This window comes from Rhinoderma darwinii, chromosome 4, assembly GCF_050947455.1.
Source record: "Rhinoderma darwinii isolate aRhiDar2 chromosome 4, aRhiDar2.hap1, whole genome shotgun sequence".
Lineage (NCBI taxonomy): Eukaryota > Metazoa > Chordata > Amphibia > Anura > Rhinodermatidae > Rhinoderma > Rhinoderma darwinii.
In genome coordinates, this window is record NC_134690.1 from 338794486 (window position 1) to 338819866 (window position 25381).

Below are 25381 nucleotides of genomic sequence, written 5' to 3' on the forward strand. Positions count from 1 at the left end.
GGAGGTTGTCACTCAGGATTTGACGGTACATGGCTCCATCCATTCTCCCATTGATTCGGTGAAGTAGTCCTGTGCCATTAGCAGAGAAACACCCCCAAAACATAATGTTTCCACCTCCATGCTTGACAGTGGGGATGGTGCTCTTTGGATCATAGGCAGCATTTCTCTTCCTCCAAACACGGCGAGTTGAGTTAATGCCAAAGAGCTCAATTTTAGTCTCATCTGACCACAGCACCTTCTCCAAATCACTCTCAGAATCTTCCAGATGTTCATTTGCAAACTTCAGATGGGCCTGTACATGTGCCTTCTTGAGCAGGGGGACCTTGCGGGCACTGCAGGATTTTAATCCATTACGGCGTAATGTGTTACCAATGGTTTTCTTGGTGACTGTGGTCCCAGCTGCCTTGAGATCATTAACAAGTTCCCCCCGTGTAGTTTTTGGCTGAGCTCTCACCTTCCTCAGGATCAAGGATACCCCACGAGGTGAGATTTTGCATGGAGCCCCAGATCGATGTTGATTGACAGTCATTTTGTATGTCTTCCATTTTCTTACTATTGCACCAACAGTTGTCTCCTTCTCACCCAGCGTCTTACTTATGGTTTTGTAGCCCATTCCAGCCTTGTGCAGGTCTATGATCTTGTCCCTGACATCCTAAGAAAGCTCTTTGGTCTTGCCCATGTTGTAGAGGTTAGAGTCAGACTGATTAATTGAGTCTGTGGACAGGAGTCTTTTATGCAGGTGACCATTTAAGACCGCTGTCTTTAATGCAGGCACCAAGTTGATTTGGAGCGTGTAACTGGTCTGGAGGAGGCTGAACTCTTAATGGTTGGTAGGGGATCAAATACTTATTTCTCTGTGCACAATGCAAATAAATATACAGGGTGGGCCATTTATATGGATACACCTAAATAAAATGGGAATGGTTGGTGATATTAACTTCCTGTTTGTGGCACATTAGTATATGGGAGGGGGGAAACTTTTCAAGCTGGGTGTTGACCATGGCGGCCATTTTGAAGTCGGCCATTTTGTATCCAACTTTTAGTTTTTTCAATGGGAAGAGGGTCATGTGATCAAACTTATCGAGAATTTCACAAGAAAAACAATGGTGTGCTTGGTTTTAACGTTACTTTATTCTTTCATGTGTTATTTACAAGTTTCTGACCACTTATAAAATGTGTTCAAAGTGCTGCCCATTGTGTTGGATTGTCAATGCAACCCTCTTCTCCCACTCTTCACACACTGATCGCAACACCGCAGAAGAAATGCTAGCACAGGCTTCCAGTATCCGTAGTTTCAGTTGCTGCACATCTCGTATCTTCACAGCATAGACAGCTTATTTCTCTGTGCACAATGCAAATAAATATATATAATTTTGACTCTGATTTTCTCTTTTTTTTTTTTTTTTTAAATAATCTATCTCTCACTGGTAAAATTAACCTAGCCTAAAAATTCTAGACTGTTCATGTCTTTGACAGTGGGCAAACTTACAAAATCAGCAAGGGATCAAATACTTATTTCCTTCACTGTATATATTATAGAGAGATATGGAGATATATATATATATATCTATAGATATATATAGATATATATAGATATATATATATATATATATATATATATATATATATATATATATATATATTATAGAGAGAGATATATATATATCTATATCTAAGCCTGTACATGATATTTGCGTTCCCTTTTTTGTTTGTTCCTGTCAAACCAAGCACTTAGCCTTCCATGCGAGATGAATATTCAGCTTCTTCAGTAACCTACGTATTTACATACCCCTCCATGGAGAAACCGTGTAAAGTAGTCCTATACAGTATTGTTATGATGGGAAACGCTCTAGTGCAAACAATACCCGAGCCCCACATAGCACGGACATGCAACTTTCCACCGAATGCTGTATCTTTGCTGCCATAAAATAATCATATTTTCTCGTACTGACATTGCGTCGATTTTTGCTGTGAACATCCAACAATCTAGATGACGTTTTACAGACTGGATGAATCTCCATTACGGTCTTCTGCTGCTACTGATGTCTATAGACTTAATTGTTCTCATGCTGCATGCATGGATGCTAGTAGTTCACTTGTGACACTCGGCATCCAGGCAGTGGCTGAAAAAAATCTATAACCATGTCAGAGATAAAAAGAGCCACTGTGGTCCATCACATACAGACGAAAATCATGTTCAAATTTTGGATGCCAGAACAAAAGTCAAGATCACATGTCTGTGCCCCAACGAGTCAATCTATGCAGGCAACTGAACGTGAAATGATCCAAGTTAACCATTTTATGTTTTTAGGTATTTTATCATTTTTAATTTTAAAACGTCCCATCACACATGCAGAATAAATGATAGCACAATGATATTTCACGGGAGCTTAGCGATCTCACTATAATAATGTATACTTCAATTTTACAGTGTAAAGAGTTTACATACTAGGTCCTCAACTAGGGGGGGGGGGGATTTATTAAGAGCGACATTTCAGACACCAGTCTATTGAGCACTAGTGTAAGATGGGCCTAATTTATTAAGAGCTGCAAACTTCTTCATAGAATTGGCGCATCTCTAGCCGTCCTTGCAGCAGAAAGTCAAATCTACTCCAGCAACGATTTGGAGTAGATTTGCGCTATAATTTATGCCAGCTTCTGGCGTAAAAAATTTGTGAATTTGTCAAGCCACATAAGGCTTATGCCGCTTTTGCTAAGGCCCACCTAGTTTTTTGCAAAGTGGCTTGAACGGCACAAATGCGTCAAGTCACAATTTCTTCTGCAAATTGGGATTTTTTTTAGAGGCATTTACGACTTATCTACGATGGAAAGCTGCTGTAGAAAGAATAATCCTCCCCATGTCTCTATGGGCTACTTGCTTTAGAGGGGTATGCATTACAAATATCTCCCATCTAAATTGTTGATCTAGTCACCAGCCTTTGAACCTGCTCAGAAGTCCTTTTTTACAATGTGGCGAATCACATATAAAAGATGTGGTCTTACAAGGGATTTATAGAGGATCAATAGTATATTTGGATTGCAGGGTTCATTCTCATTTTATATACCCTTAAACTCTTATTTGCTTTTGCTGCTGCTGCTTGACATTGACTATTGCTACAGAGCTTACTTGGTACGAGTATACCCAAGTCCTACTCTTGTTCTGTTTCCACCAGTTGTATTTAATTGAATGTAAATGTAGTAATCCTTCTAGGTGCATTACTTTACATTCATCAACAAATATTTATTTTTCCCACATATAGACAAGGCTGTATTATGCAGTAAAAGCAGTGGTATTCTGTTGTGGACAGGGAGCCACACGTTCACACCTAATAACGGATGGAATTAGCAAATGGGTTTTAGGCATAGTTCACACGGTATTTAAGGCAGATCTTGACCTGCCTGCACATTTTTTGCCACGGCTTTCGCGGCGTCTTTCGCCTGCGGCTATTGAGGACTACCGACAGAAAACGCAGCAAAAAATGTTTTTTCTGCATCCTATTGATTTTAATGGGATGTCAGAGGCAGGACCGCGACAAGAACGGACATGCCACTTTTTTTTACGAAAGCAGCTAAAATCCAGGGGAGCCGTTGTGTGACGTTTTTTGCCGCTGATTCCAACGCGGTTTCTTTACTTATGTGTAGCTATGAGGGGCACTAAAAGATGAAAAAAAATAATTATTCTATTCATGGTTTTTATACTTATTCTTTTTAAAGATGTTATCTTAATCATTATATATGAAAAGTTCTGATACTTTGTAAAATGCTTGTGTTTTAATTATTTTCAATTTTCAAGACCTGTTTGCGGTCAGTGAAAACCTGTATAGGACTAAAGGCCCTTTTATACCGGCTGATCGGCCGGTGCAGCTAGCGTCGATCAGCGAGACATTGTTGATCGGCGCTCGTTTGCTCCTATCATAAGGAGCTATGGATGGGGACGAGTGGTCGTTACTCCGATCACTCGTCCCCATACGTTCTCACGTCGGCAGCGCGTCTCACTGTTTATACAGGGAGATGTGCTGCTGACAACGATACGCCCAGCAGATGATCGAGCGTTTGCTCGTTCATCTAGTGATCACTGCCCTGTTCACACAGGGCAATTATCGACAACGAGCATTCTATAAACGCTCGTCTGCCCGATAAACATCCAGTGTAAAAAACCCCTTTAATTCTTCTGCAACTGCTTTCAGCCTAGGAAATATTGAAGGCCTATGCAACTACTTGATCGACCTACCACTACATTAACAGAATATTTGTTTATTTTGCAAAATGAATGCCTTTGTTATAGGTTTATTTGAAATTATTTAGCATAATGAAGGAATTATAGTTTTTTTTACTCTGGTACTATATAAATCATTATATATGATTCTTATTATTTTTGACCATTCATTTTATTATACTTTTTATATTTTAGGGAGCCTTTTATTATCCTCTCGGGTGGTCTGGCCTATGACACAGCGGGAAGAAGACCTTGCTTAACAGTCATGCATGGAAAAAGCACAGCAGTCCTAGAAATGGATTATCAAATTGTGGATTTTCTTACCCTATGTGAAACTCCATATTCGAACGGTGAGAGTGCCATATAATTAATTTATTTTCTGTATCGAACATTTCCAATATTTTTGAAGCTGATCTACTGACTACAAGTCACCTGGGGTTGAGAGGCCCGCAATATCTTTGACCATCTTAAGTTAAACCATTGATATGGCAAGAGTAAAGGCTGTTTTTTTTTGTACGCAGATTTCTGCCCATAACGAGTGCCAATCGACGATATAACAAGTCGATTGGTGCTCATTAATAGACCATTTTACACGGGCCATTGTTATACTGTATGGGGACGAACAATCGTTAATACAATTGTTTGGTGCCTGTCAATTTGCATCGTCGGCAGCACATCCCTTAATTTTATAGGTTGAATAAACGATGTGATCAGCTGACGCAGGTTGACAAGCGTTTGCTCATCTGTCGCCTGGTCGCTGCCCTGTTTACATGGGCCAATATTTGGGAATGAGCGTGGGTAAGGGCAGGTGCCTTGGGTCTAATGTATCTAAGAGGCGCAAGTCCACCACTGAATGGTATTATAAGTATTGCAGTCAGATTAGTGTTGACCATATAGGTAATCTGAATCTGCTAACACACAATTTACATTTTATGTCATAGTTAAATGCATTTAATCCCATAAAATCTCCAAGAGGCTTAAATACAAACCATGCTATGTGATTATCCCTTGTTTATGTGCTGAGCCTTCATACAATGAAAGCCGTTCGACATCCTATGCCTTGGGTGCCAACTATTCTTTGTCCTGCCAGTGGAGTCCATGTAAATGAAGTAGAACAAGATGAAATAGATTGTAGAGAATAAAGACACAATGGAGATTATATGCAAAGACATGGGGAACAGATTCAAAGTGGTGTCATTTATAGTATGAAGTAAATTATGTTTAACCAGTGCAGTGCCTTGGCGAATAAGCAGCTTCTTCCTATTCTTTAACCTCTTCTCGCATTTGGACGTACTATTACGTCGTAGCTGCGGTGTTCTTACTACAATACGACATTATAGTACGTTCAGTGGATAGCACGGGCACAAGAGCTGTGCATGCTCTATTAGCAGTGGGTGTCGAGTGTAATACACACTATAGTTGACATCCCGTTGCAATGGTTCGGTTTAGAGGTAACTGCCTAAAAGATTGCCTGTAAGTTTATTACTGAATGAAAATAATTCTTTGGTGTACTGAGTATATCAAAGCATTATAGTAGCGATCAAAAGATCTGTAAAGTCCATAAGGTGAAATAAAATTTATTTAATGAGAAAAAAATGAACAAAACCATTATTTTCCAGAAGTTATTTTATTGTGCAAAAGAGTTAAAAAAAACAAAAACACCTTTTACGTATTTGGTATTGCTGCATTCATAACGTCTGATATAATAAAGTTAACACGTTTTTCTCCATCCACTAGTCACTAGTTTAGTAATGCCCAATCTTCTGGCTAATCTAAAAGGCGTTGTCACACTAATAATGCTAGTGAAAATTGTGTCCCAAAACGTTTGTTTATTTTAAGTTATGAGCTTTTTTCTAAATATGCAAATGAGGCTATACTAGACAAGTGGGAGGTAACCGCAGCGATTCTCCTGAGGTGGAGCTACCTCACAGCCTCTGACACTGTCCTATCAGCATGAAGCTGCTTCACACAGTGTGAGAAACTGAGGCTGGAGGGAAGGGGGATCACTTCAAACAGCCATATGTTGGGCTGTGGCGCACCTAGAACAGCGGTTCTGGTGTCATATGAAAGATGAAATTCTAATCGCAGTTCTAGCTGTGAAAAAAACGAAAGCAGTTGAAAACACAGGAATGGAAGCTGTATACTATATGATCACTCTGTGTTGCTGGGCTGGGAAGAGGACGACTGTATGCTGATTGGACAGCGTCATACAGAAAATATTACACCGCCCAGAGTGAAAAGAAAGAGTCACCTTCTATTTGGCAAGTATAGCTACATTAGCATATTGAGAAAAATGCTCATAACTTTGCAAATAATAAACGTTTTTGAAAAAAACATTACACTGTAGTTATCAGCATCATAGCGCCTATTAATTAGGGGATTAATAAACTAGTGACAGATTCTCTTTAAGGGTCTAAAAGGAACCTGTGAAGTTAAACATGCTGTTTAATCCGCAGGCAGCATGTTACAAAGCAGGTGAGCTGAATAGATTGACATATAGTTTTGTGGGAAAATATTCAGTAGAACTTGTTTATTCATTGAAATCCCTTCACATTCTGGGCTTAGGAGTCCAGTGGGCGGTCCTAGTCAGTGATTGACAGCTATCCCTGTATGCACACTTATGCGTGGAAGGCTATCAGTCATAGTAGGACCGCCCACTGGACTCCTAAGCCTAGAATGAGCAGAGATTTCAATGAATAAATAATAAGTTCTATTGAATCAGTACCCACAAAACGATATCTCAATCTGCTCATCTTCACCTGCTCTATAACGGCATCCTGTATAATGTAACAAGTTCCCTTTAACTGCACATTTAGGCATTTGCTACATTAAGACTGTTGGCACAGCTGCATCCATTATCTACCTTCATGTGCAGCTCGCATTTCAAGGTTTACAAATGTCAAGATTTTACATGGGTAGATTTGCCATATTTTATAGTAATTATCACAGTTGACCATTCTTACAGCCCCCTGCACGCTGTGCACTTCATCACATAGCCTCCTCTCTTCCCTTTTAGTTTAAAGTCAGTGACCAGGAACAGAATGTAGTATTTCAACAAAAGTGTAAAAAAAGAAAAAATAAGTTGTTAACCACATTTTTCCAATTGTCTGTTCTCTCACAATCCCCTGCAGCATGTCACACACTAGATAGATGATGTCATCAATAGCTGCCTGTGCAAACTGTGTATATATCCAGCATATAGTTGACTTTATCCTCTCTCTTCCCTGCATTCCTCACTATCATAGGTAGCAGTAGATTGATTGTTCAGAGACTGAAGTCACTATATATGTTTTCCAACCATGCTCCCTGGAGCCTCTGACAGCAGTGTGAACAGAGCCGTATGAGACCTCACAGATGAGAAGTCATGCTGGGGTATGACTACCATTATACACTTAATTACAGAACATTTAGTAGTAGTCCTAATAAATCTGACATGGCCGTTCAGTTAGGAAGTAGGAGGCGAAGAGGAGCCGCAGAGGTGAGAACATAATCACACACAGCCACATACTAGACATATGGTAAGCAATAAAATCCACCCACCTGTCAGTTTGAGGGATATTTTCCGATTTCAGACGTTTAAGGCGTATCAGCAGGATATGCCATAAATGTCTGATAGATGCAGGTCCCACCTCTGGGACCCAAACCAATCTCTAGAATGGGGCCTCTGTCTTACTTTATGCCGCTCTTGCTGGGCTCTGGCCACTGACTGATAAGATAGTGGGGTTTTCCGGAAACAACCCAGCACATTTTGCTTTGCGGTTTCCAGAACTCCCATAGACGTGAATTGGAGTTACAGAAGCAGGGTAGCACAGTGAGCTATGCTGTTTCCAGAACTTGGGAGCTATGAAAACAGCGTAGCTCGTTATGCTACGCTGTTTCCGGAAGTCCTATTCACTTCCATGGATTTCCGGAATCAACCTCGAAAAACATGATTGGCTGTTTCCGGAAAACCCCACCACCTCTTCAGAAAGTGACCGAAGCCCAGTAGCGGAAGGTACGATGGGGGCCCTGTTTAAGAGATTGGTGCAGGTCCCAGAGGTAAGACTCACATCTATCGGACATTTATGTGGATATGCCATATATGTCTGAGATGGTTATACCCCTTTAAGTGGAGATTAGCCCCTGAACTCTAGCACCGTGGAACACAGAAGATATGAAATGACGGCTTTCATCACATTTTCCATAAATGCAGTGGTTAGCCCTCATGTTAGGATAATGGGTGAAGACATGCAAATTGTTATATTTTTTTTTTTCTAGCCCTGTAGCTAAGTATGTATCCAGCGTCTGTGTCAGTACAGATAAAGCCATGATGTGCAGAAAAATTTATTCCAGTATACTTCATTACAACGCCTCTTTTGGCATTTTTAAGATCTATTTAGTTGTATTAGTGCAGAGTTAAAACGCATCATAACGGGGCGGTAGAAAAACTGGCACAAACTTCATTTGTTTAGAAAACCGCATGGGGGGGGGGGGGGTATGGTAACGGTGCTTTTTTCTGCCTCACCAGGTGTCACTACATTAGTTTTATGTGGCAAAAAACATTATGGAACTTGTCACATTTAAAGTGCCTTTCGATACATAAAACATGATCTAAAAGGGCCTAAATAATTAACTTTCTATTATACAGTACTTACTTTACTAACTCTCTTTAATTCCCCTGCGGTCTATCCTGTAAGTCTCCTGCTCCTTCTTGTTTAGTATCTGCTTCGTGACTTGTCCATAATGACAGCACATCACGTGACCATGGTAGTCAAGGACTTGCAGGAATAAGGAGATCGGCAGCAGAGGAACAGAGATAGATTGGTATTAGAAAGAAAGTTTATTATTTTACTTGTATATTGGTCCCATTTAAATGTTTTGGTATGTATTGTCAGGGATCATTGACAGTATCAGAAAACCCCTTACCAGCTGAGGTAAAGGGGGGCACTCTTTGTGACTGAGCTGGGCTTACCTTAACCATTCACTAGCATTTTGTAGTGTGTGTGTATGTATATATATATATATATATATATATATATATATTCATTCTTTCTTTAAGTCTGGTCACTTTTAAAAAAAAGAGCTTGGTTACCTTTTAAAATACAATAATAGGAACCTTTTTTTGCTGGTAATAATTGAAATCGTTAATCTAGTGGCACATTAAACTAACCTTTTTAAGCAAATATCTTGCGATACATTTTCCAAATCTACTTGTTCTACATTTTAGAAATCACAATAAACATTTGCAGATGACTTTATCAGATGAAGCTTTTGCAATATACAACACAAGGAGCGGGTGGTCAATAACAGCATTGCACAAGGTTACAATAATGGGTTATTATTGCAGCAGGATATAGGGAGTTCGCTGTGATGGGTTTGCAACTATGTTCCTCAGAATATTTGTTATTACTATAGTTTTTGGAAATACTGCAGTAAATTCAATGGTACACATGCTTTAGATAAAGCTATGCTGAACAGAACATCTGTGCCACTAGAGGGAGCTTTGTCAACTTATTTCTGCTTATAGAGGTTTTTGAGCCAAACAGAATTATCACCCATCCACAGTAGGGGTCACAAGTCCCTCGTTCTTCATCACCCGCATGACGGGATTCACATTCTCCCTCGATTCACACTTTATAGAAGTTATGCAAACAGCCAAGCACAGCATTCTCCACTTATCAGGCCCCCCTCTCCCACTCTGAATTTACTGCTTTTTCCATCTCGTCGGGGAGAGGGAGCAGAATGAGAGAGGGGCAGAGAGACACACAAAAGATGCTGTAGCAGCTTCCTAGTAAGGGTTTAATGTACGACCCTAGTGCTGGATTATCAGCTACACTTCTTATTGCTCATTACTGCTGTATAATCTCCTCATTGCTGCTGCTTCTATCTATCTCTATCTATCTATCTATCTCTCTCATATCTATCTATCTATCTATCTATCTATCTATCTATCTATCTATCTATCTATCTATCTATCTATCTATCTATCTATCTATCTATCTATCTATATTATAGAGCAGGATTCTCTGTGTGCACTGTATAGAAGACATGATAGAAGTTAGGCTCTACCCAATAGCTCAGGTACAACTGAGCACTAGAGGGGGAAACTGCTAAAAAAAAAGTCATATAATGGCCAGAAATAGTATTATTCCTCATGTACACACATGACAGCTTATTCTGAAAAGTCACCTGTAAAGTTAGGTATGCTTTAAGTAATTCAGAATTAATGACCTGATTAAGATTTAATTATTATATAAACTCACATTAAACAAAGTATTTGGTGATTCCTGAGCTATTATTGAATTTAATGTTTAGCTATGTACCTACTATGAAAGTGTAGGATCTTCCACAGAATGTACTATGGAGCCATCTACTGTTGAAGAAGATCATTGCTTTTACTATGACTTTTATGCATCAATGTTTGTTTCTTCTTTTTAAAAGGTTTTGATGAAGCTGGAAACTTGTTTCAGTTCAATCAGTTTTTTATGCTTTTCTAATCCCTTTTTTTTCCCATCAAAATCCATGGCAAAATTTCCTTTTCCTACTTTATATACTAAAGTGTGTTCTAATACATTATCGTAATTGTTATATCAATCTAACCTTAAAGGGGTTATCCACCTTGGATAATTTGTGTTTGTTAGAAGGGTCCCATGAAAAATGGGCTGATCTCATTTTGTCACACCGAAGTTAGGTGTTTAATACCCTAAAAATTAACTATTACACAGTTCCCATTGATACAGTATAAATTGTCTGTCATTGTAGCCCCTCTCTGCTCTGGATATGAGATGACGTTCCTGAAAGGTGAATTCCCCCCTCCCCCTCTATTCACACAGAGTTCCTCTAGAGAATTAGAAAATGAGATTTCTAGAAAGCCTTTTATACATATTCTGCTTGTTAGTGACTTTTTACTCACATTTCCTTTCTGGGTGAAAACATTTCATATTTAATTGTATTCATTCATGTTCATTTAAGTTATTTTCCTTTTTTTTTATCTTTAGATTTCCAGGAGCCCTATGCTGTGGTTGTACTTTTAGAACAAGATTTAGTTGTCATAGATCTTGCACAAAATGGGTAAGATTTGATTTATTACACCTACTACGTGGCCAGAAATATGCAGGTTTGGCCATTTCCATCCATTTCGAACAGTTACATAAAATCAATCATACAGATATGCACTTTCTATTGGCCAACATCAACAGTGCCTGGGGTGATGCTGAAGATTAAAGGCTATGTACAACTTTGACATTTTTTTTTTTTTTTTAAATAAAAATGTCTATCAGTGTGTTTAGTGTAACTTTCAAAATAAATTTTATTAAAAAATAATTTTTACTTTTTGAGATACAGCTGCTTTGTATTCTGTATACAGACCTGCTGTATCTAGCGTTGAACCCTGAATCCGTCAGGTCCATCTGACGGGTTCAGTGAAAGCAGGTCCTGCGTGTCTTTTATGCAGCGTATCTACCCTGTGTGAACTTAGCCTAATCGATCACATCTAAGTTATGAACAGCTAGATACAGCTGCTCTGTATACAGAATACAAAGCAGCTGTATCTCAAAAAGTTAAACTTTTTATTAAAAATTATTATTTTGAAAGTTGCACCAATCACAAATCTACCTCAAAAATCCTGAAATCTTCCACATGTCCTTTAGGGATATGAATATGCCCCTGTATCTGTTCCATACTATTCTGTAGCATACGCTGACATTCTCGGTAACTATGTGCTTCCAACGTTCTGGTGTCAGTGCAAAAAGCAAGGTATATTAACATGGCTCGCTGAATTTGTTGTGGAGGAAGCTCTACCCATCGGAGAGTTCCGACCTCTACTCATCAAACACCTTTAGGTTTTAGCCGTGTTTCAGAATCTATAGAATAAGTACATATAATTACTAATGGTGTTGAATGTTCAACACGGTATCCATATACTTTTTTGTATGTAGTGTATTTATCTAGATAGAGAATCTTTACTTTACAGTTGTTTGCTGTACATGCAAAGTATTGAAAAGTTGATGTCAGGGGTGCAAGGTTAGTAAAATAGTATGCATTGAAAAAAAAAAAACGATTTTGTTTTGGTAAGCTAACATTTTGTAGCAGACTGGGGAATTTCATACTGGAAATGATTGAAATATTCCATACCGCTTTCATTTGTTCATTCCAGCGAAAATTACCTGTACTTGGCATGCAATAATTCCTTAGTATAAGTTTGGAAGTGCAGCATATTCATATATATGAGACAAAATTAAAAGAACAGATATGTCAGGACGCACGTACCAATGGATATATAAGCTGAATGAGTCATTTTAAGAAGTATTTGCTTGGGTGGAGCTCCGCTATTTAGACAAATTTTATGTTTCTCAACAGTAATTTTTTTTTCTTTGGCAGATATCCTATATTTGAAAACCCTTATCCTCTGAGCATACACGAGTCTCCTGTCACTTGCTGTGAGTACTTTGCAGACTGCCCTGAGGACCTCATCCCTGCACTTTATTTTGTTGGAAACAGGCAAAAGCGGCAAGGTTACAGTAAAAAGGTGAGTACTGATGACCTTCATATATGTAAGTATATTGCCCACTTTTTTTTTCCGTTTGGCCACTAATTTTTCTCTTGTTTAATACAGGAATGGCCCATCAGTGGTGGTAACTGGGGCGTTGGTACTCAAAGTTACCCAGAGATAATAATCACAGGGTAAGTTGGTATCACAATATGGTAACAATTTCTTATATATTAGATACAGTGTTACAATATTGTTCAAATTTATCTTCATTAGAAACAAAACGTATCTATTAAAAATTGTCGTGATATTCCAGGTTTCAGCAAATAAAGACACTACATTGTATAATGAAACATTAACGTTTTCAAATTATACTTTGTGTTTCAAGATTTCTGCTTGCGGTCATTGAATGGAAATAGTCCGTTTATTTCCAGGAGCTCAAGTCCTGCCCTTGTCATGTAATATACGAACAGGTGTATGGCTTGTTACAGTACAGTTATATTCTAACAAGTCATGAACCTTTGTGAGCGCAGATTTTCATCCGATAGAAGTAAAGAACAAACATTTTATTTTGAAATGAGATAAAAAAAAGAATTGGGGCATGCAGCAATTCATTCAGTGTTTCACAGATATTCAACCCTAGGATACTCTGACTCACAAGTCTGTACTACAGCACTAGTGCATGAATGGAGAAAAATATGAAATAACTCAAAATCAGTATAAAAAAACAATTTGCTAAATATTTTCATTGTTACTCAACTTTTCATCTACATTTCAACTATGGAATTGTTTTAAAACAGAAATTATTATTTAGAATTAAAGATAGTAGTTGACTAGGTGTTTTCACCTAGTGACTCAAAATAAGAATACAGTAGTGTTTGTCCTTTGGAGGCAGTTGCAGGGTTAATCTTGCCAAGCACTTGGTTCGGTAGTGGCAGAAAGTCAGATTTACGTTTAAAAAAATGGTTTATACAAAACATGCATGAATAAATGCTTGAAAAGTTCTTCAACTTTGTGAATGAAATGCTATAACAAAAATCTCAGCTAGCCAATGCTTGAATGAACACGGCGCTAAGTGGTGTTCATAAATAAAATCCGAGTCACAGGAACATTAAGAAGAGCTGCGTTTGGCAAAATGGAACAGCTGTAATGTGGGTTAAGTTGGGCGAGAGTTACATTTTTTAAATTCTGAAATGCATTTGTGTAAAGGAACAAACGACATTAGAAAGCTCATTCTGGCAAACAAGTGTTCATAGTTTTTTTATTTATAAACTTATAATAAATGACCTGCAGAAAAATCTATAAGTTCAGAAGAGAATAATATGGTGATCCTCACATTTTTCCTGGAATAACGCTTTGAAATATAAGATACAGAACCGTACTGGCAGCTAAATAGCAAATTACGGTTAGGCCTCATGCTCACAGCTATTCTCCGTACGCGGTTCAACACGATCGTGCACACCCTGTTTTCACGGGTCCATATGTAACCGTGTGGTGCCTCCGTTAGGTGCCGTCTTCTCTTCTAGAAGCGATGCTTCCAGAATAGAATAGTCTCCATAATACAGCATGTGTTGGAGCATGCAACATTTTCTTAATTAGGGAATCCATAAGTAAACTGCTGTGCCCCTTTGCCTAAAATTGGGGAAACACAAGGTAATACAGGGTGGGCACATAGATTTCTGTGGGAGACATTTGTGATCCGTGTGACACGGATCCCAAATATGACTGTGTATGAGACCTTATTAACACTTTTGCCATTTGGTCTATGAAAAATCTGCTGTTCCTTATTTATCTACTTCCCCATGCACACAACCGTGCCCGTAATCACAGTCCGTGATTACGGGCACTGACAGCCGCGGACAGCCGCCTGCATTTGTGGGCCGAGTTCCCATATAAATTATGTGAGTACGGTCCGTAAAAAGGCAGCAAATCGGACGTGTCGTATCTTTTGTGGAGCCTTTATAATATACGGGAAGGTGTCCGTGGTCAATAGAAGTGAATGGGTCCGTAATTACGGACAAATTCTACGGTCGTGTTCATGGGGTCTTAGGCATTCTTTTTAATAGGTGTTATGTTGAACAGTATCTTTAAGACATTGTGTACAGCCTGATGATTAATTCACAATGATGGATGTTTGCATTTGTACTTTTCAGTCATGCGGATGGCTCTATCAAATTTTGGGATGCTTCAGCAAGTGAGTTTTCTTTCTTATTCATCCAACTTGGAGAAAAGTAAGCTTAACAAGTAATTTAGTACATGTTATACGGTTTGATAGGAGAAAAATCAGGACCTTGTGTGTGGATTTACTAATAATAATTAGTTTATTGTAAAATTAGCATAATTTCCTATTTATTTTTTAACTGTGCTGCCCTAGACATGCTCCTAGTTTTTGTATGGGCAATATATTCCTTACTATTTATATGCCAAGAACCATTCTGAACAGTGTATAAGCTGCAGTTTATTCAATATATAATAATGATTTGATTTCAAAATGAGGAAACTTGTTTGAATTGTAATACATTTCTTGACATTTAATAACTAAAGTTGTTTAGTCATAAAATAAAATCAAAGTAACTTTGTAATATTTCCATATCGTTCCCATGATGGCACCACTGGAGGTTGACTCTTGACCTCTGTATGGACAGGAAACAGATTCTTTGCCACCACTGTTCCCTGCCCCTACAGTATACAGGGCAGAGAGCGGGATAGTCTTCCTGGGTGGGGAGGTGAGGGTGACTATATGGATTTATCGTGCACCATGGTATAATTGGGGAGATATTTCTCCTTCTTCCTTCCAGTTATGCTACTCTATTACCGTACTGGGATTGCCTAGCACCCACTTGCTGCCCCCCTGCAGAAGGATACCTCAGATCACTTTCAGTCTCATCTTCCTCATGATGTGGGTGGTCTCCAGATTTACCCAGATGGCTCCTGGTCCGACTCCATCTTCCAGGCTGAATCAGTTCTTTGGTACGGGCACATGCAACTCTGGCCCTGCCACATAGTTTTCAGACTCTATTTAGGAAGTTACGGCTGACGCATCGGCTGGTTGGGGATGCAGACGGGAGCCATCACTACGCTCATTTGCATCTTCCCTGAGGTCGGAGAATATATATTTTTATAAAGGGGATACATTGGTAATCTCCTGGATTCATTTCTCAGCATGTTGCTCTCAAACTCAAAGTCCCAAAGGGCTACTCGTTCTGAGCTGGTGTGCAGAATGCAGGCTTCTGCCTTGTGAGTACCGTGTGAGTGGATGTGCCTAATACTGCCTTTTATTCCCTCCTGACCAATGAAAATAATTGTTATAGCTTGCTCTCTCTCCCTCTTTTACTTGTAAGGGGGGGGGGGGGAGTGTCTCCTAAGATTTGCAGTTTGTGAAAAAAAATAAATTACCTGAATCATATAAAATAGCATTTATGCCAAAATTGCATACTGAAAGTAATGAAGGATGAAAAGCCTCCATTGGTGAAGGACTTTCTCTCTGATAAATGTTTTGAAAAATAAACTGTGTACAATCCGTTTTAAAGGTGAATTTGTTTTTGGTCCAGACTTGGGTAAAATTTTAGAAAAAGTGGCCTACAAGATGAAAAGCTTTCTGGAGGAAAAACCAATTGAGATTTTTTTTTTCTTCCACTGCTTCGGTTCTTAAAGAGAAGAATAAAGGGGCAAAATAGAAATCAAGAGGATGGGACTATTCCATAGAGGATACAGACCAGAATATGCTTCTCAATGCTAACAATAAATCAAACAAACAATAACTTCAGTATGTGTGTTTGTTTAATCCATTTTTGCCAACATTGAGAAGAGATTACCAAAAATCAGTGGGTCGAACAGATCACTAAATCAGTTCTCATCTTCCCCCTTTTACAAGTTTCCAGATTACGACTCAACTATCTGAATTCTTCCAAATATTAAGGCCTTCATAGCCTATTCTCTTATTAGGCGTTGTGAATGCTAAACCAAACCCTTCTCACTAAACGATCATAAACCGAACTAGCGGATTGCGTGCCGAAGATTAAAAATGGAATTGAAAAAAAATCTACGATCCCACTTATGAGTGTTTTTTTTATACTGGTTCACACAGATATCAGCAATTCCTCAGTTTCGCCATTCCTACTTCATCCACAGAAATTATTTACTTTCAGTACCATGCATTAAAGGGTGTTCACAAATAGAATTATTCTTATAACAAAGAATCATGTAATAATCCTGTACTTGAATGTTTTCCTTTTGGTGGCATACTTAACTTCCCTTTTTTTAGGGAAATCTCAGAAACCCAGCTGAAATCTAGATTAGTTAATCAACCTAGACAAAATCTGACCTCATACCAGCAAAAAGGAGAAAAAAAATCTGGGAATCATCTTAGATTTTGAGGTTCAGAAGAAGGAAAGCCGTATATTTTAGAAAAAAACAAAAACCGTTTCAACAAAAATCCTCATGTTCATTCCGGTAAGCAATGAGTCTATTAGGAAAGATGACTGCTTAAATCCAGTCGGTGACTTGGTACCAAATTGATTCTTGACAGACCCCAGAATAGGTCATATCAGTTTGGGCAAAACATTCTTCATTGGACAAGAAAATAAAGATTCTGGTGAAGGTCAAGATATGTTGATCACTCTAAGAACATATGCCAGCCAATTAGGCTGGTCTCTTCTACTGGGCAGTCAAGTCGGTCTGGGGGAAGTCTTCAGCAATTTAACGCGTTGTGGAGGTTTGTTCTTCGCATACAGGAAGCTTTATTCTCTTTCCTAGTAGCAATTGACTCTTAAGTCTCAAAGTTGGACATGAAATCAGTATATAGTATATGACTTTGCTACAAATAAATCATCTCCCATCAACACTTCTCAAAAGTAAGACATGAATATAGGATATGCCCTTTCTCCGAGTCCCTTAATTTTAAAAACACTTGCCTCTTCTCACAAACTGTCACTAAAGTATCCAATACTCCTTCCCCTCAGATGCAACCTCCTCTATCAAGTCTTTCAGAAAGGTCTGGATCGTAATCACTCAACTTGGATCCTGAAGAATAGAGGGCTCCCTATCACAAAGTGATCTCCGCCTTACAACAATGCAAAAACAAAGTGACATTACCATTTATTAAAAAATATTTAAAAGGTTTTGCTCCTGGTGTGGCGAAAAAATGTTCGTAGAACGTTAGAGCCTAGATCACCCTAAAAATACAGACTTTAAACATATAAACTTTTTGATGCCTGCCTAGTAGATCATAGGTGAGAGAGGAGATTAATGGGAGCAGCTTTTAGACTCCGTTATTTATTAAGACTGATCAACTCTCAGTGGGATTTAAATTATATTCTGTCAGGCTTATCCCTTTGAACTTCTAGTCTCACTATATATAAAACACATTTCCTAGAATACGGTTTTCTTGGTAGTAATAAAATCTGATAGACCTGTTTTGGAAATGCAGGCTCTTTCTATCAAAGAACAAAACCTTAAGAAAACTGGATGACAAAATGATGGCCTCTCCCAGATCTCAAGATTAACTTCCAAACATTTTTATAGTCAAAAGAAAGAGAACAAACCTTTCACAATTTGGGTGTGAGAAAGTCGGTCCTGAAATACCTGGAGCTTACTAAGGAGTGGACAAAGGACTCTCTCATCCAATTTCAAGATAGAAACCAGGAGAAGAAAGTCTCAAAGAACACCTTAGAGATGAATGGACTACAATTTAGGAATGTTAGAGATTGCAAGACGAGGCATTGCCTGAAAAAATCAGACACCGCTCTACTGAAACAATGACTTCCTCGTGGGCTGAGAGGGTGGGGTACAGATCAAATATACAGAGCGGCTTCAGGGACCAGCCTCCATTTCTTTGTAAGACATTGCAGATTTGATTTACATCATGAGTTTGCTTTCGGATCAAAAGTCTTGCAGGCCATGGACTATTCCCTAGTTGTATTAATTTAGTATCTCTCCAGTGGTGCCGTCATGGGGGACGGTATGGAAAAAGGGAATTAGTCCTACTTGTAATTCTGTTTCCATGAGTCCACATGACGGCATCCTTTTTCCCATCCTAACTTCTCTTGTTGTACGTATATGCCTTCTGTTGGTTAATAAATGTTGAGCAACAAGTGAAGGTGTCCGGTGTAGTAATCTGGTAAAGACTGGTGGGAGGGGCCTTTTAATTGCTCTCTTTTTCCTGTTCCTACAGAGATCAAGGATCAACCTCCAGGGGAACCATCACAATGGACTGGAAACAGAGTTGCCAGTAAGGCTCATTAATTTTTTCTGTTTTCCATTTGGCTGAACCTAGCCAGCAATGTAAACATTGGATGTTTTCATTCTGGTCGCCATGGCAATGTCCATGAACATGTGTATAAACATCTACGCATGTGCTTACTAAACCCCAATGTAATCTGGTATATTTGTATATTGGTACCATTTGCATAGACTAGAGAGAGAGAAATTGTACTCCCTTATATTACAAAGTTACTACTTTTATTTCATGACTAAACATCTTTATGAAAAAAAAAAAGATTTTACTGTAGAGTTCACCCTACTATACTGTTTTTATATAATATCTTGCATTCTATAACATTAATTTGCCCATAAGGGGCAAAGTGGTATGTACCAACTTCATTAGACCATTGAATGTCAATTCAGAATGCATACCACTGTAATTGAAGCAATGTGGGATTTGCCATTGGTAAATGACCTTTAAAAGTGGTATTGTGTATGTGTTCCTAATGGTTTTGGTTTTGTTTCCCTAGTAACATTGCAAATGTTGTATAAACTCAAGACCGCAAAAGTATTTGAGAAATCTCGAAATAAAGAAGATAAACCTAGCACGGACATTGTAGACGAAGATCCTTATGCCATCCAGATGATCTCCTGGTGCCCAGAGAGCAGGATACTATGTGTGGCAGGTGTCTCAGCCCATGTCATCATTTATAGGTTCAGCAAACAGGATGTGACCACAGATGTCATCCCGGTAAAGACCGTTCTTTCCTTTTGTATGCCTTTTTGAGTAGGAAGTCTAGGAATTTTATGCCATTCTAAATTGATAATGGCAGTCTTGCCTCCATGATAAATACGGTTTGGCTGTAATAAACATAAAATGTCACTTTCAGTTGGATTATAAAAAGTTGTGCAGAATTAAGTGGAGACTAAACCAAATAATGCCAGTTTGTGTTCATTAGAAAAATTCATACTTGTATGTGAACACTGAAATATAGACTAACTTTATATACTAGAGAGCTAAAATTTATGGTATTAGAATATCCAATTACTGCAGAAACAAGAAATCCAACTTTAATGGGGCATCTCAAATAAGTGTTAGGAAGTACCCATCATTATTAAAAAAAAAAGCCCAACTTTATTGTATGTAGTGCGGGAAATGTTGTATCTGACTTACAGGTTTTTGCTCTTTTCACCCCTCGGCATTTCTTTAAATTGGTTGTCCAAGGTTTATTTTAGAATCAGCGCTAATCTTGTCATGGGGTTTTGTCTGGTATTGCAGCTCCGCCCATTTACTTGATGGATTTATGCAAAAAATGCTGTAATGACGGTTACACTTTTACTATAACACGTCATGACTTTAAACGATTGTCGTAACTAGAATATAAGGGCTATAGTTTAGATCTTGGTATCATATTAAAGCCCAGAATCTTATGTTTTCGTTAATACAAAGCTCTAGTTGCAATATTTGGGGTACAGCGCTCTTTTAACCCCTTCCCGACATTTGACGTACATGTACGTCATGGAAAGCATTGACTTCCCGCAAAATGCCGTACATGTACGTCAAACGTTTGGCACCGGCTCAGAAGCTGAGTCGGTGCCATCATCGTCGGATCTCAGCTGTATCTTACAGCTGACATCCGACTGTAACGGCGGGGACCGAAATTAGCTTCGATCCCCACCATTAACCCCTTAAGTGCAGCGCTCAAACGCGATCGCTGCACTTAAGGTGTTTGCAGCTCATCGGAGCCCCAGCAATGAAATTGCCGGGGTTCCGGTGGCTGCAATGGCAACCGGAGGCCTAATACTGGCCTCCCGGTCTGCCTAGCACCGAAGCCGGTCAAGATCCGCCCGGCGGCGGAGCCTGATCGGCTTCCGTAGCTGCCGGCAAGATGGCGCCGGGTCAGGAGCTGATCCGGCGTCATCAGCGGTGGAGGTCAGCTGTACTGTACAGCTGACATCCACCTGTAACGGCAGGAACCGGAGCTAGCTCCGATCCCTGCCATTAACCCCTTCGATGCAGCAATCGAAAGCGATTGCTGCATCGTAGCGGTTACTAGCAGATCGCCAGCCCTGATAGGCAATCGGGACTGGCGACTGCTGTTATGGCAACAGGAGACACAATGGTCTCCTGCTCTGCCATTACGGAAGCCGATTTAGGCCCCGCCGGGAGGCGAAGCCTAAACGGCTTGCTGTCAGTGAATGACTGACAGATCTAATACATTGCACTAAATAGGTAGTGCAATGTATTAGAAAAAAAAAATCTGACCGTTGGACCTTCAAGTCCCCTAGTGGGACTTGAGAAAAAGTGTAAAAAAAGTATAAAAAAGTGTAAAAAAAAGTGCAAAAAATAAAAGTTTGAAAACAATAAAAGTTTCAAGTAATCAAATAAAACACAATCCCCCTTTTACTCTTATCAAGTCCTTTATTATTGAAAAATAATAATAAACCATATGTATTTGGTATCGCCGCGACCGTAACGACCGGAGGTATCAAAATATTATATTATTTATTGCACGCGGTGAACAGCGTAAAAAAAACCCGTAAAAAACTTTACCAGAGTTTCTGTTTTTTGGTCACTTTGCCCTACAAATATTACAATAAAAAGTGATCAAAAAGTCGCACGTATCCAAAAATAGTACCTATAAAAACTATAGCTCGTCCCGCAAAAAACAAGCCCTCATACAACTCCGTCGACAAAAAAAATTAAAAAGTTATGGTTCTCACAACTTGGCGACAGAAAAAATACATTCTTTTTACAAAAGTAATTTTATTGTGCAAAAAGTTGTAAAACATAAAAAAGTGCTATAAATTAGGTATCGCCGGAATCGTACTGACCCGCAGAATAAAGTTAACATGTAGTTTATAATGCGTGGTGAACGCTGTATAAAAAAAACAAAAAAAGCTGTGCCAGAATTGCGTTTTTTTGTTTACCTGGCATCCCAAAAAATAGGATAAAAGGTGATCAAAAAGTCACATGTACCCCAAAATGGTACCAATAATAACTACAGCTCATCCCGCAACAAACCAGCCCTCATACCGCTACGTCTATGAAAAATAAAATTAGTTATGGCTCCAATAAGTCAGGAAATAAAAAAATATGCAGTTGTGCCCGAGGGGAACATTTCTTCTGTTTCAAGAGGCGATTTATCAAGGACCTAAAATTAGGGAACCAGGAAGGGGAGGGCCCAAACATAACCGCTGGAAGCGACGGTGCCCGTATTATACCAGGACAACACTTCCCAGCAAAATTCCCCAAACTACAAAGGCGCGGAGTGTGGACCAAAAGGGGGATAAGAAATGACACCATTTATCAGTGCGACACCGGCCTGTGCAGAAAGGATTGCTTCACAGCGTAACACACATCTATGGATTATTTTTTTTTTTTTTATACCACCTCACTATGCCCCTTAGATACTCCGCCCCGCTTACATGTACCCCGACATTATAAAACACCGGCAATACTAAAAAAAAATATAGTACCAAGCAAAATCCGCTCTCCAAAAGCCAAATGGTGCTCCCTCGGCCCTGAACCCTACAGCGTCCCCAAACAGCAGTTTCCTTCAACATATATGGCATCGTCATACCCGGGAGAACCCTTTTAACAATTTTTGGGGTGTGTGTCTCCAGCGTCATAAGCTGGGCATGACATATTTGCCACTGAATGGCATATCTAGGGAAAAATATAAATTTTTAACTTGCACCATCCGCAGCGCATTCATTTATGGAAAAGACCTGTGGGGTGAAAATGCTCACTACACCCCTTAATTAATGCCTTGAGGGGTGCAGTTCCATAGTGGGGGTCACTTATCAGGGGTTTCTTTTTATTATTTCACATCTGAGCCTCTGCAGTTGTGAACCAATACTTTGTAAATCGCCAAATTAGGCCTCCACTCCGCATGGTACTCTTCACTTCTGAGCCCTGTCATATGTCCAGACAAAAGATTAGGGCCACATGTAGGGTGTTTCTAAAACCGGGAAACACCGCATAATAATTAGAGAGCTGTCTTGTTATGGTGGCACAAGCCGGGCACCACATATTGGCATATCTATGGAAAAAAATCCAATTTTCACTCTGCAACATTGAGCGCACACTAATTTCTACAAAACACCTGCAGGGTTAAAATGCTTACTACACCCCTTGGTAAATGCATTGAGGGGTGTAGTTTCCAAAATGGGGTCACTTCTGGGGGGTTTCCACTGTTTTGGGCCCACAGGTTCCCAGAAACCAATCCAGCAACATCTGCACTCCAAATGGCGGTCCTTCCCATCTGAGCCCTGCGGTTTGCCCAAACAGCAGTTTATGACCACATATGGGGTATTGCCGTACTCGGGAGAAATAGCTTTACAAATGTTGGGTTCTTTTTTTCCTTTATTTGTTGAGAAAATGAAAAAATTTGCGCTAAAGCTACGTCTTATTGAAGAAAAAGGACTGTTTTTATTTTCACTGCCTAATTCTAATAAATTCTATGAAACATCTGTGGGGTCAAAATGCTCACTACACCCCTAGATGCATTCCTCAAGAGGTGTAGTTTCCTAAATGGAGTCCCTTTTTGGGCGTTTTCATTGTTTTGTCCCCTCAGGGGCTTTGCAAATGTGACCTGGCCTCCGCAAATCATTCCTGCTTAATGTGATCTCAAAAAGCCAAATAGCGCTCTTTCCCTTCTAAGCCCTGCCGTGTGTCCAAACAGCCGTTTATTACCACATGTGGGGTATTGTTTTACTCGGGAGAAATTGCTTTACAAATTTTGTGGTGCTTTTTCTCCTTCAGTCCTTCTGGAAATGAGAAAAAATTAGCTAAACCTACATTTTCTTTGAAAAAATTTAGATTTTCATTTTCACAGCCTACTTGCAAAAATTTCTGCAAAAAACCTGTGGGGTCAAAATGCTCACTATACCCCTAGATAATTTCCTCAAGGGGTATAGTTTCCAAAATGGGGTCACTTGTTTGGGGTTTCCACTGTTTTGTCACCTCAGGGGCTTTGTAAATGTGACAAGGCCTCCGCAAACCATTCCTGCTAAATGTGAACTCCAAAAGCCAAATAGCGCTCTTTCCCTTCTCAGCCACGCCGTGTCTCCAAACAACCGTTTATTACCACATGTGGGGTATTGTTTTACTCGGGAGAAATTGCTTTACAAATTTTGCGGTGCTTTTTCTCCTTTAGTCCTTGTGGAAATGAGAAAAAAAATCGCTAAACCTACATTTTCTTTGAAGAAATGTTGATTTTAATTTTCACGGCCTACTTCCAATAATTTCTGTAAAAAACCTGTGCGGTCAAAATGCTCACTACACCCCTAGATAATTTCTTTGAGGTGTCTAGTTTCCCAGATGGGGTCACTTTTGGGGGATTTTGACTGTTTTGGCACCGCAAGAGCCCTTCAAACCTGACATGGTGCCTAAAATATATTCTAACAAAAATAAGGCCCCAAAATCCACTTGGTGCTCCTTTGCTTCTGAGGCCGGTGCTTCAGTCCAGTAGCACGCTACGGCCACATGTGGGATATTTCCTAAAACTGCAGAAACTGGGCAACAAATATTGAGTTGCATTTCTCTGGTAAAACCTTCTGTGTTATAAAAAAAATTGTATTAAAAATGTATTTCTGCAGAAAAATATGAAATTTGTAAATTTCACCTCTACTTTGCTTTAATTCCTGTGAAATGTGTAAAGGGTTAAGACATTTTCTAAATGCTGTTTTGAATACTTTGAGGGGTGAAGTTTTTAAAATGGGGTGACTTTTTTGGGGTTTCTAATATATAAGGCCCTCAAAGCCACTTCACAACTGAACTGGCCCCTGTAAAAATAGCCTTTTGAAATTTTCTTGAAAATGTGAGAAATTGCTGCTAAAGTTCTAAGCCTTGTGAGGTCATAGAAAAATAAAAGGATGTTCAAAAAACGATGCCAATCTAAAGTAGACATATGGGTGATGTTAATTAGCAACAATTTTCTGTGGTATAACTGCCTGTCTTACAAGCAGATACATTTAAATTGAGAAAAATGCTAATTTTTGCAATTTTTCGCTAATTTTTGGTGTTTTTCACAATTAAATACTGAACATATCGAGCAAATTTTGCCAGTAACATAAAGTCCAATGTGTCACGAGAAAACAATCTCAGAATCGCTTAGATAGGTGAAAGCATTCCGGAGTTATTACCACATAAAGTGACACATGTCAGATTTGAAAAATGAGGCTCTGTCAGGAAGGTCAAAAGTGGCTAAAGAGGGAAGGGGTTAAAGGAGGGGGGGGGGGGATCAGGTTCAAAAGTTTTTCTTTCTGTTTCTGTGTAAGGGAGGGGTTGACGGGATACTGCAAATGACAGCAGGAAGAATAAAATATAGCCTGTAACGGTCATCTTCCCCCCCCCTATACAGCCTTTCCAGTTAACCCAATGGTATTTTTCTCTATTGAAGGCGTACAAAATGAGCATTTGCACATCTTATCACACGCTGCATTTTTATGCATTTTTTGCAAATCGTTCCACTTTGATGCAAAATTGCATG

The 25381-nt window shown here is 39.2% G+C and overlaps 1 protein-coding gene across 4 annotated transcripts in view; it reads left to right on the plus strand.

Annotated features, from left to right (window-relative positions):
- The window catches only part of STXBP5 (syntaxin binding protein 5), a 396458-nt gene that overhangs the window by 305795 nt on the left and 65282 nt on the right, over positions 1-25381 (plus strand). For 2 of the 4 annotated variants that reach the window (XM_075862864.1, XM_075862866.1), the window contains exons 10-16: positions 4412-4566; positions 11194-11266; positions 12575-12722; positions 12810-12877; positions 14837-14877; positions 18856-18912; positions 19415-19635. In XM_075862864.1, coding sequence (XP_075718979.1) covers positions 4412-4566; positions 11194-11266; positions 12575-12722; positions 12810-12877; positions 14837-14877; positions 18856-18912; positions 19415-19635 — 763 coding nt within the window. The remainder of the gene's footprint in view (positions 1-4411; positions 4567-11193; positions 11267-12574; positions 12723-12809; positions 12878-14836; positions 14878-18855; positions 18913-19414; positions 19636-25381) is intronic. The other 2 variants (XM_075862865.1, XM_075862867.1) reach the window with 1 other exon arrangement.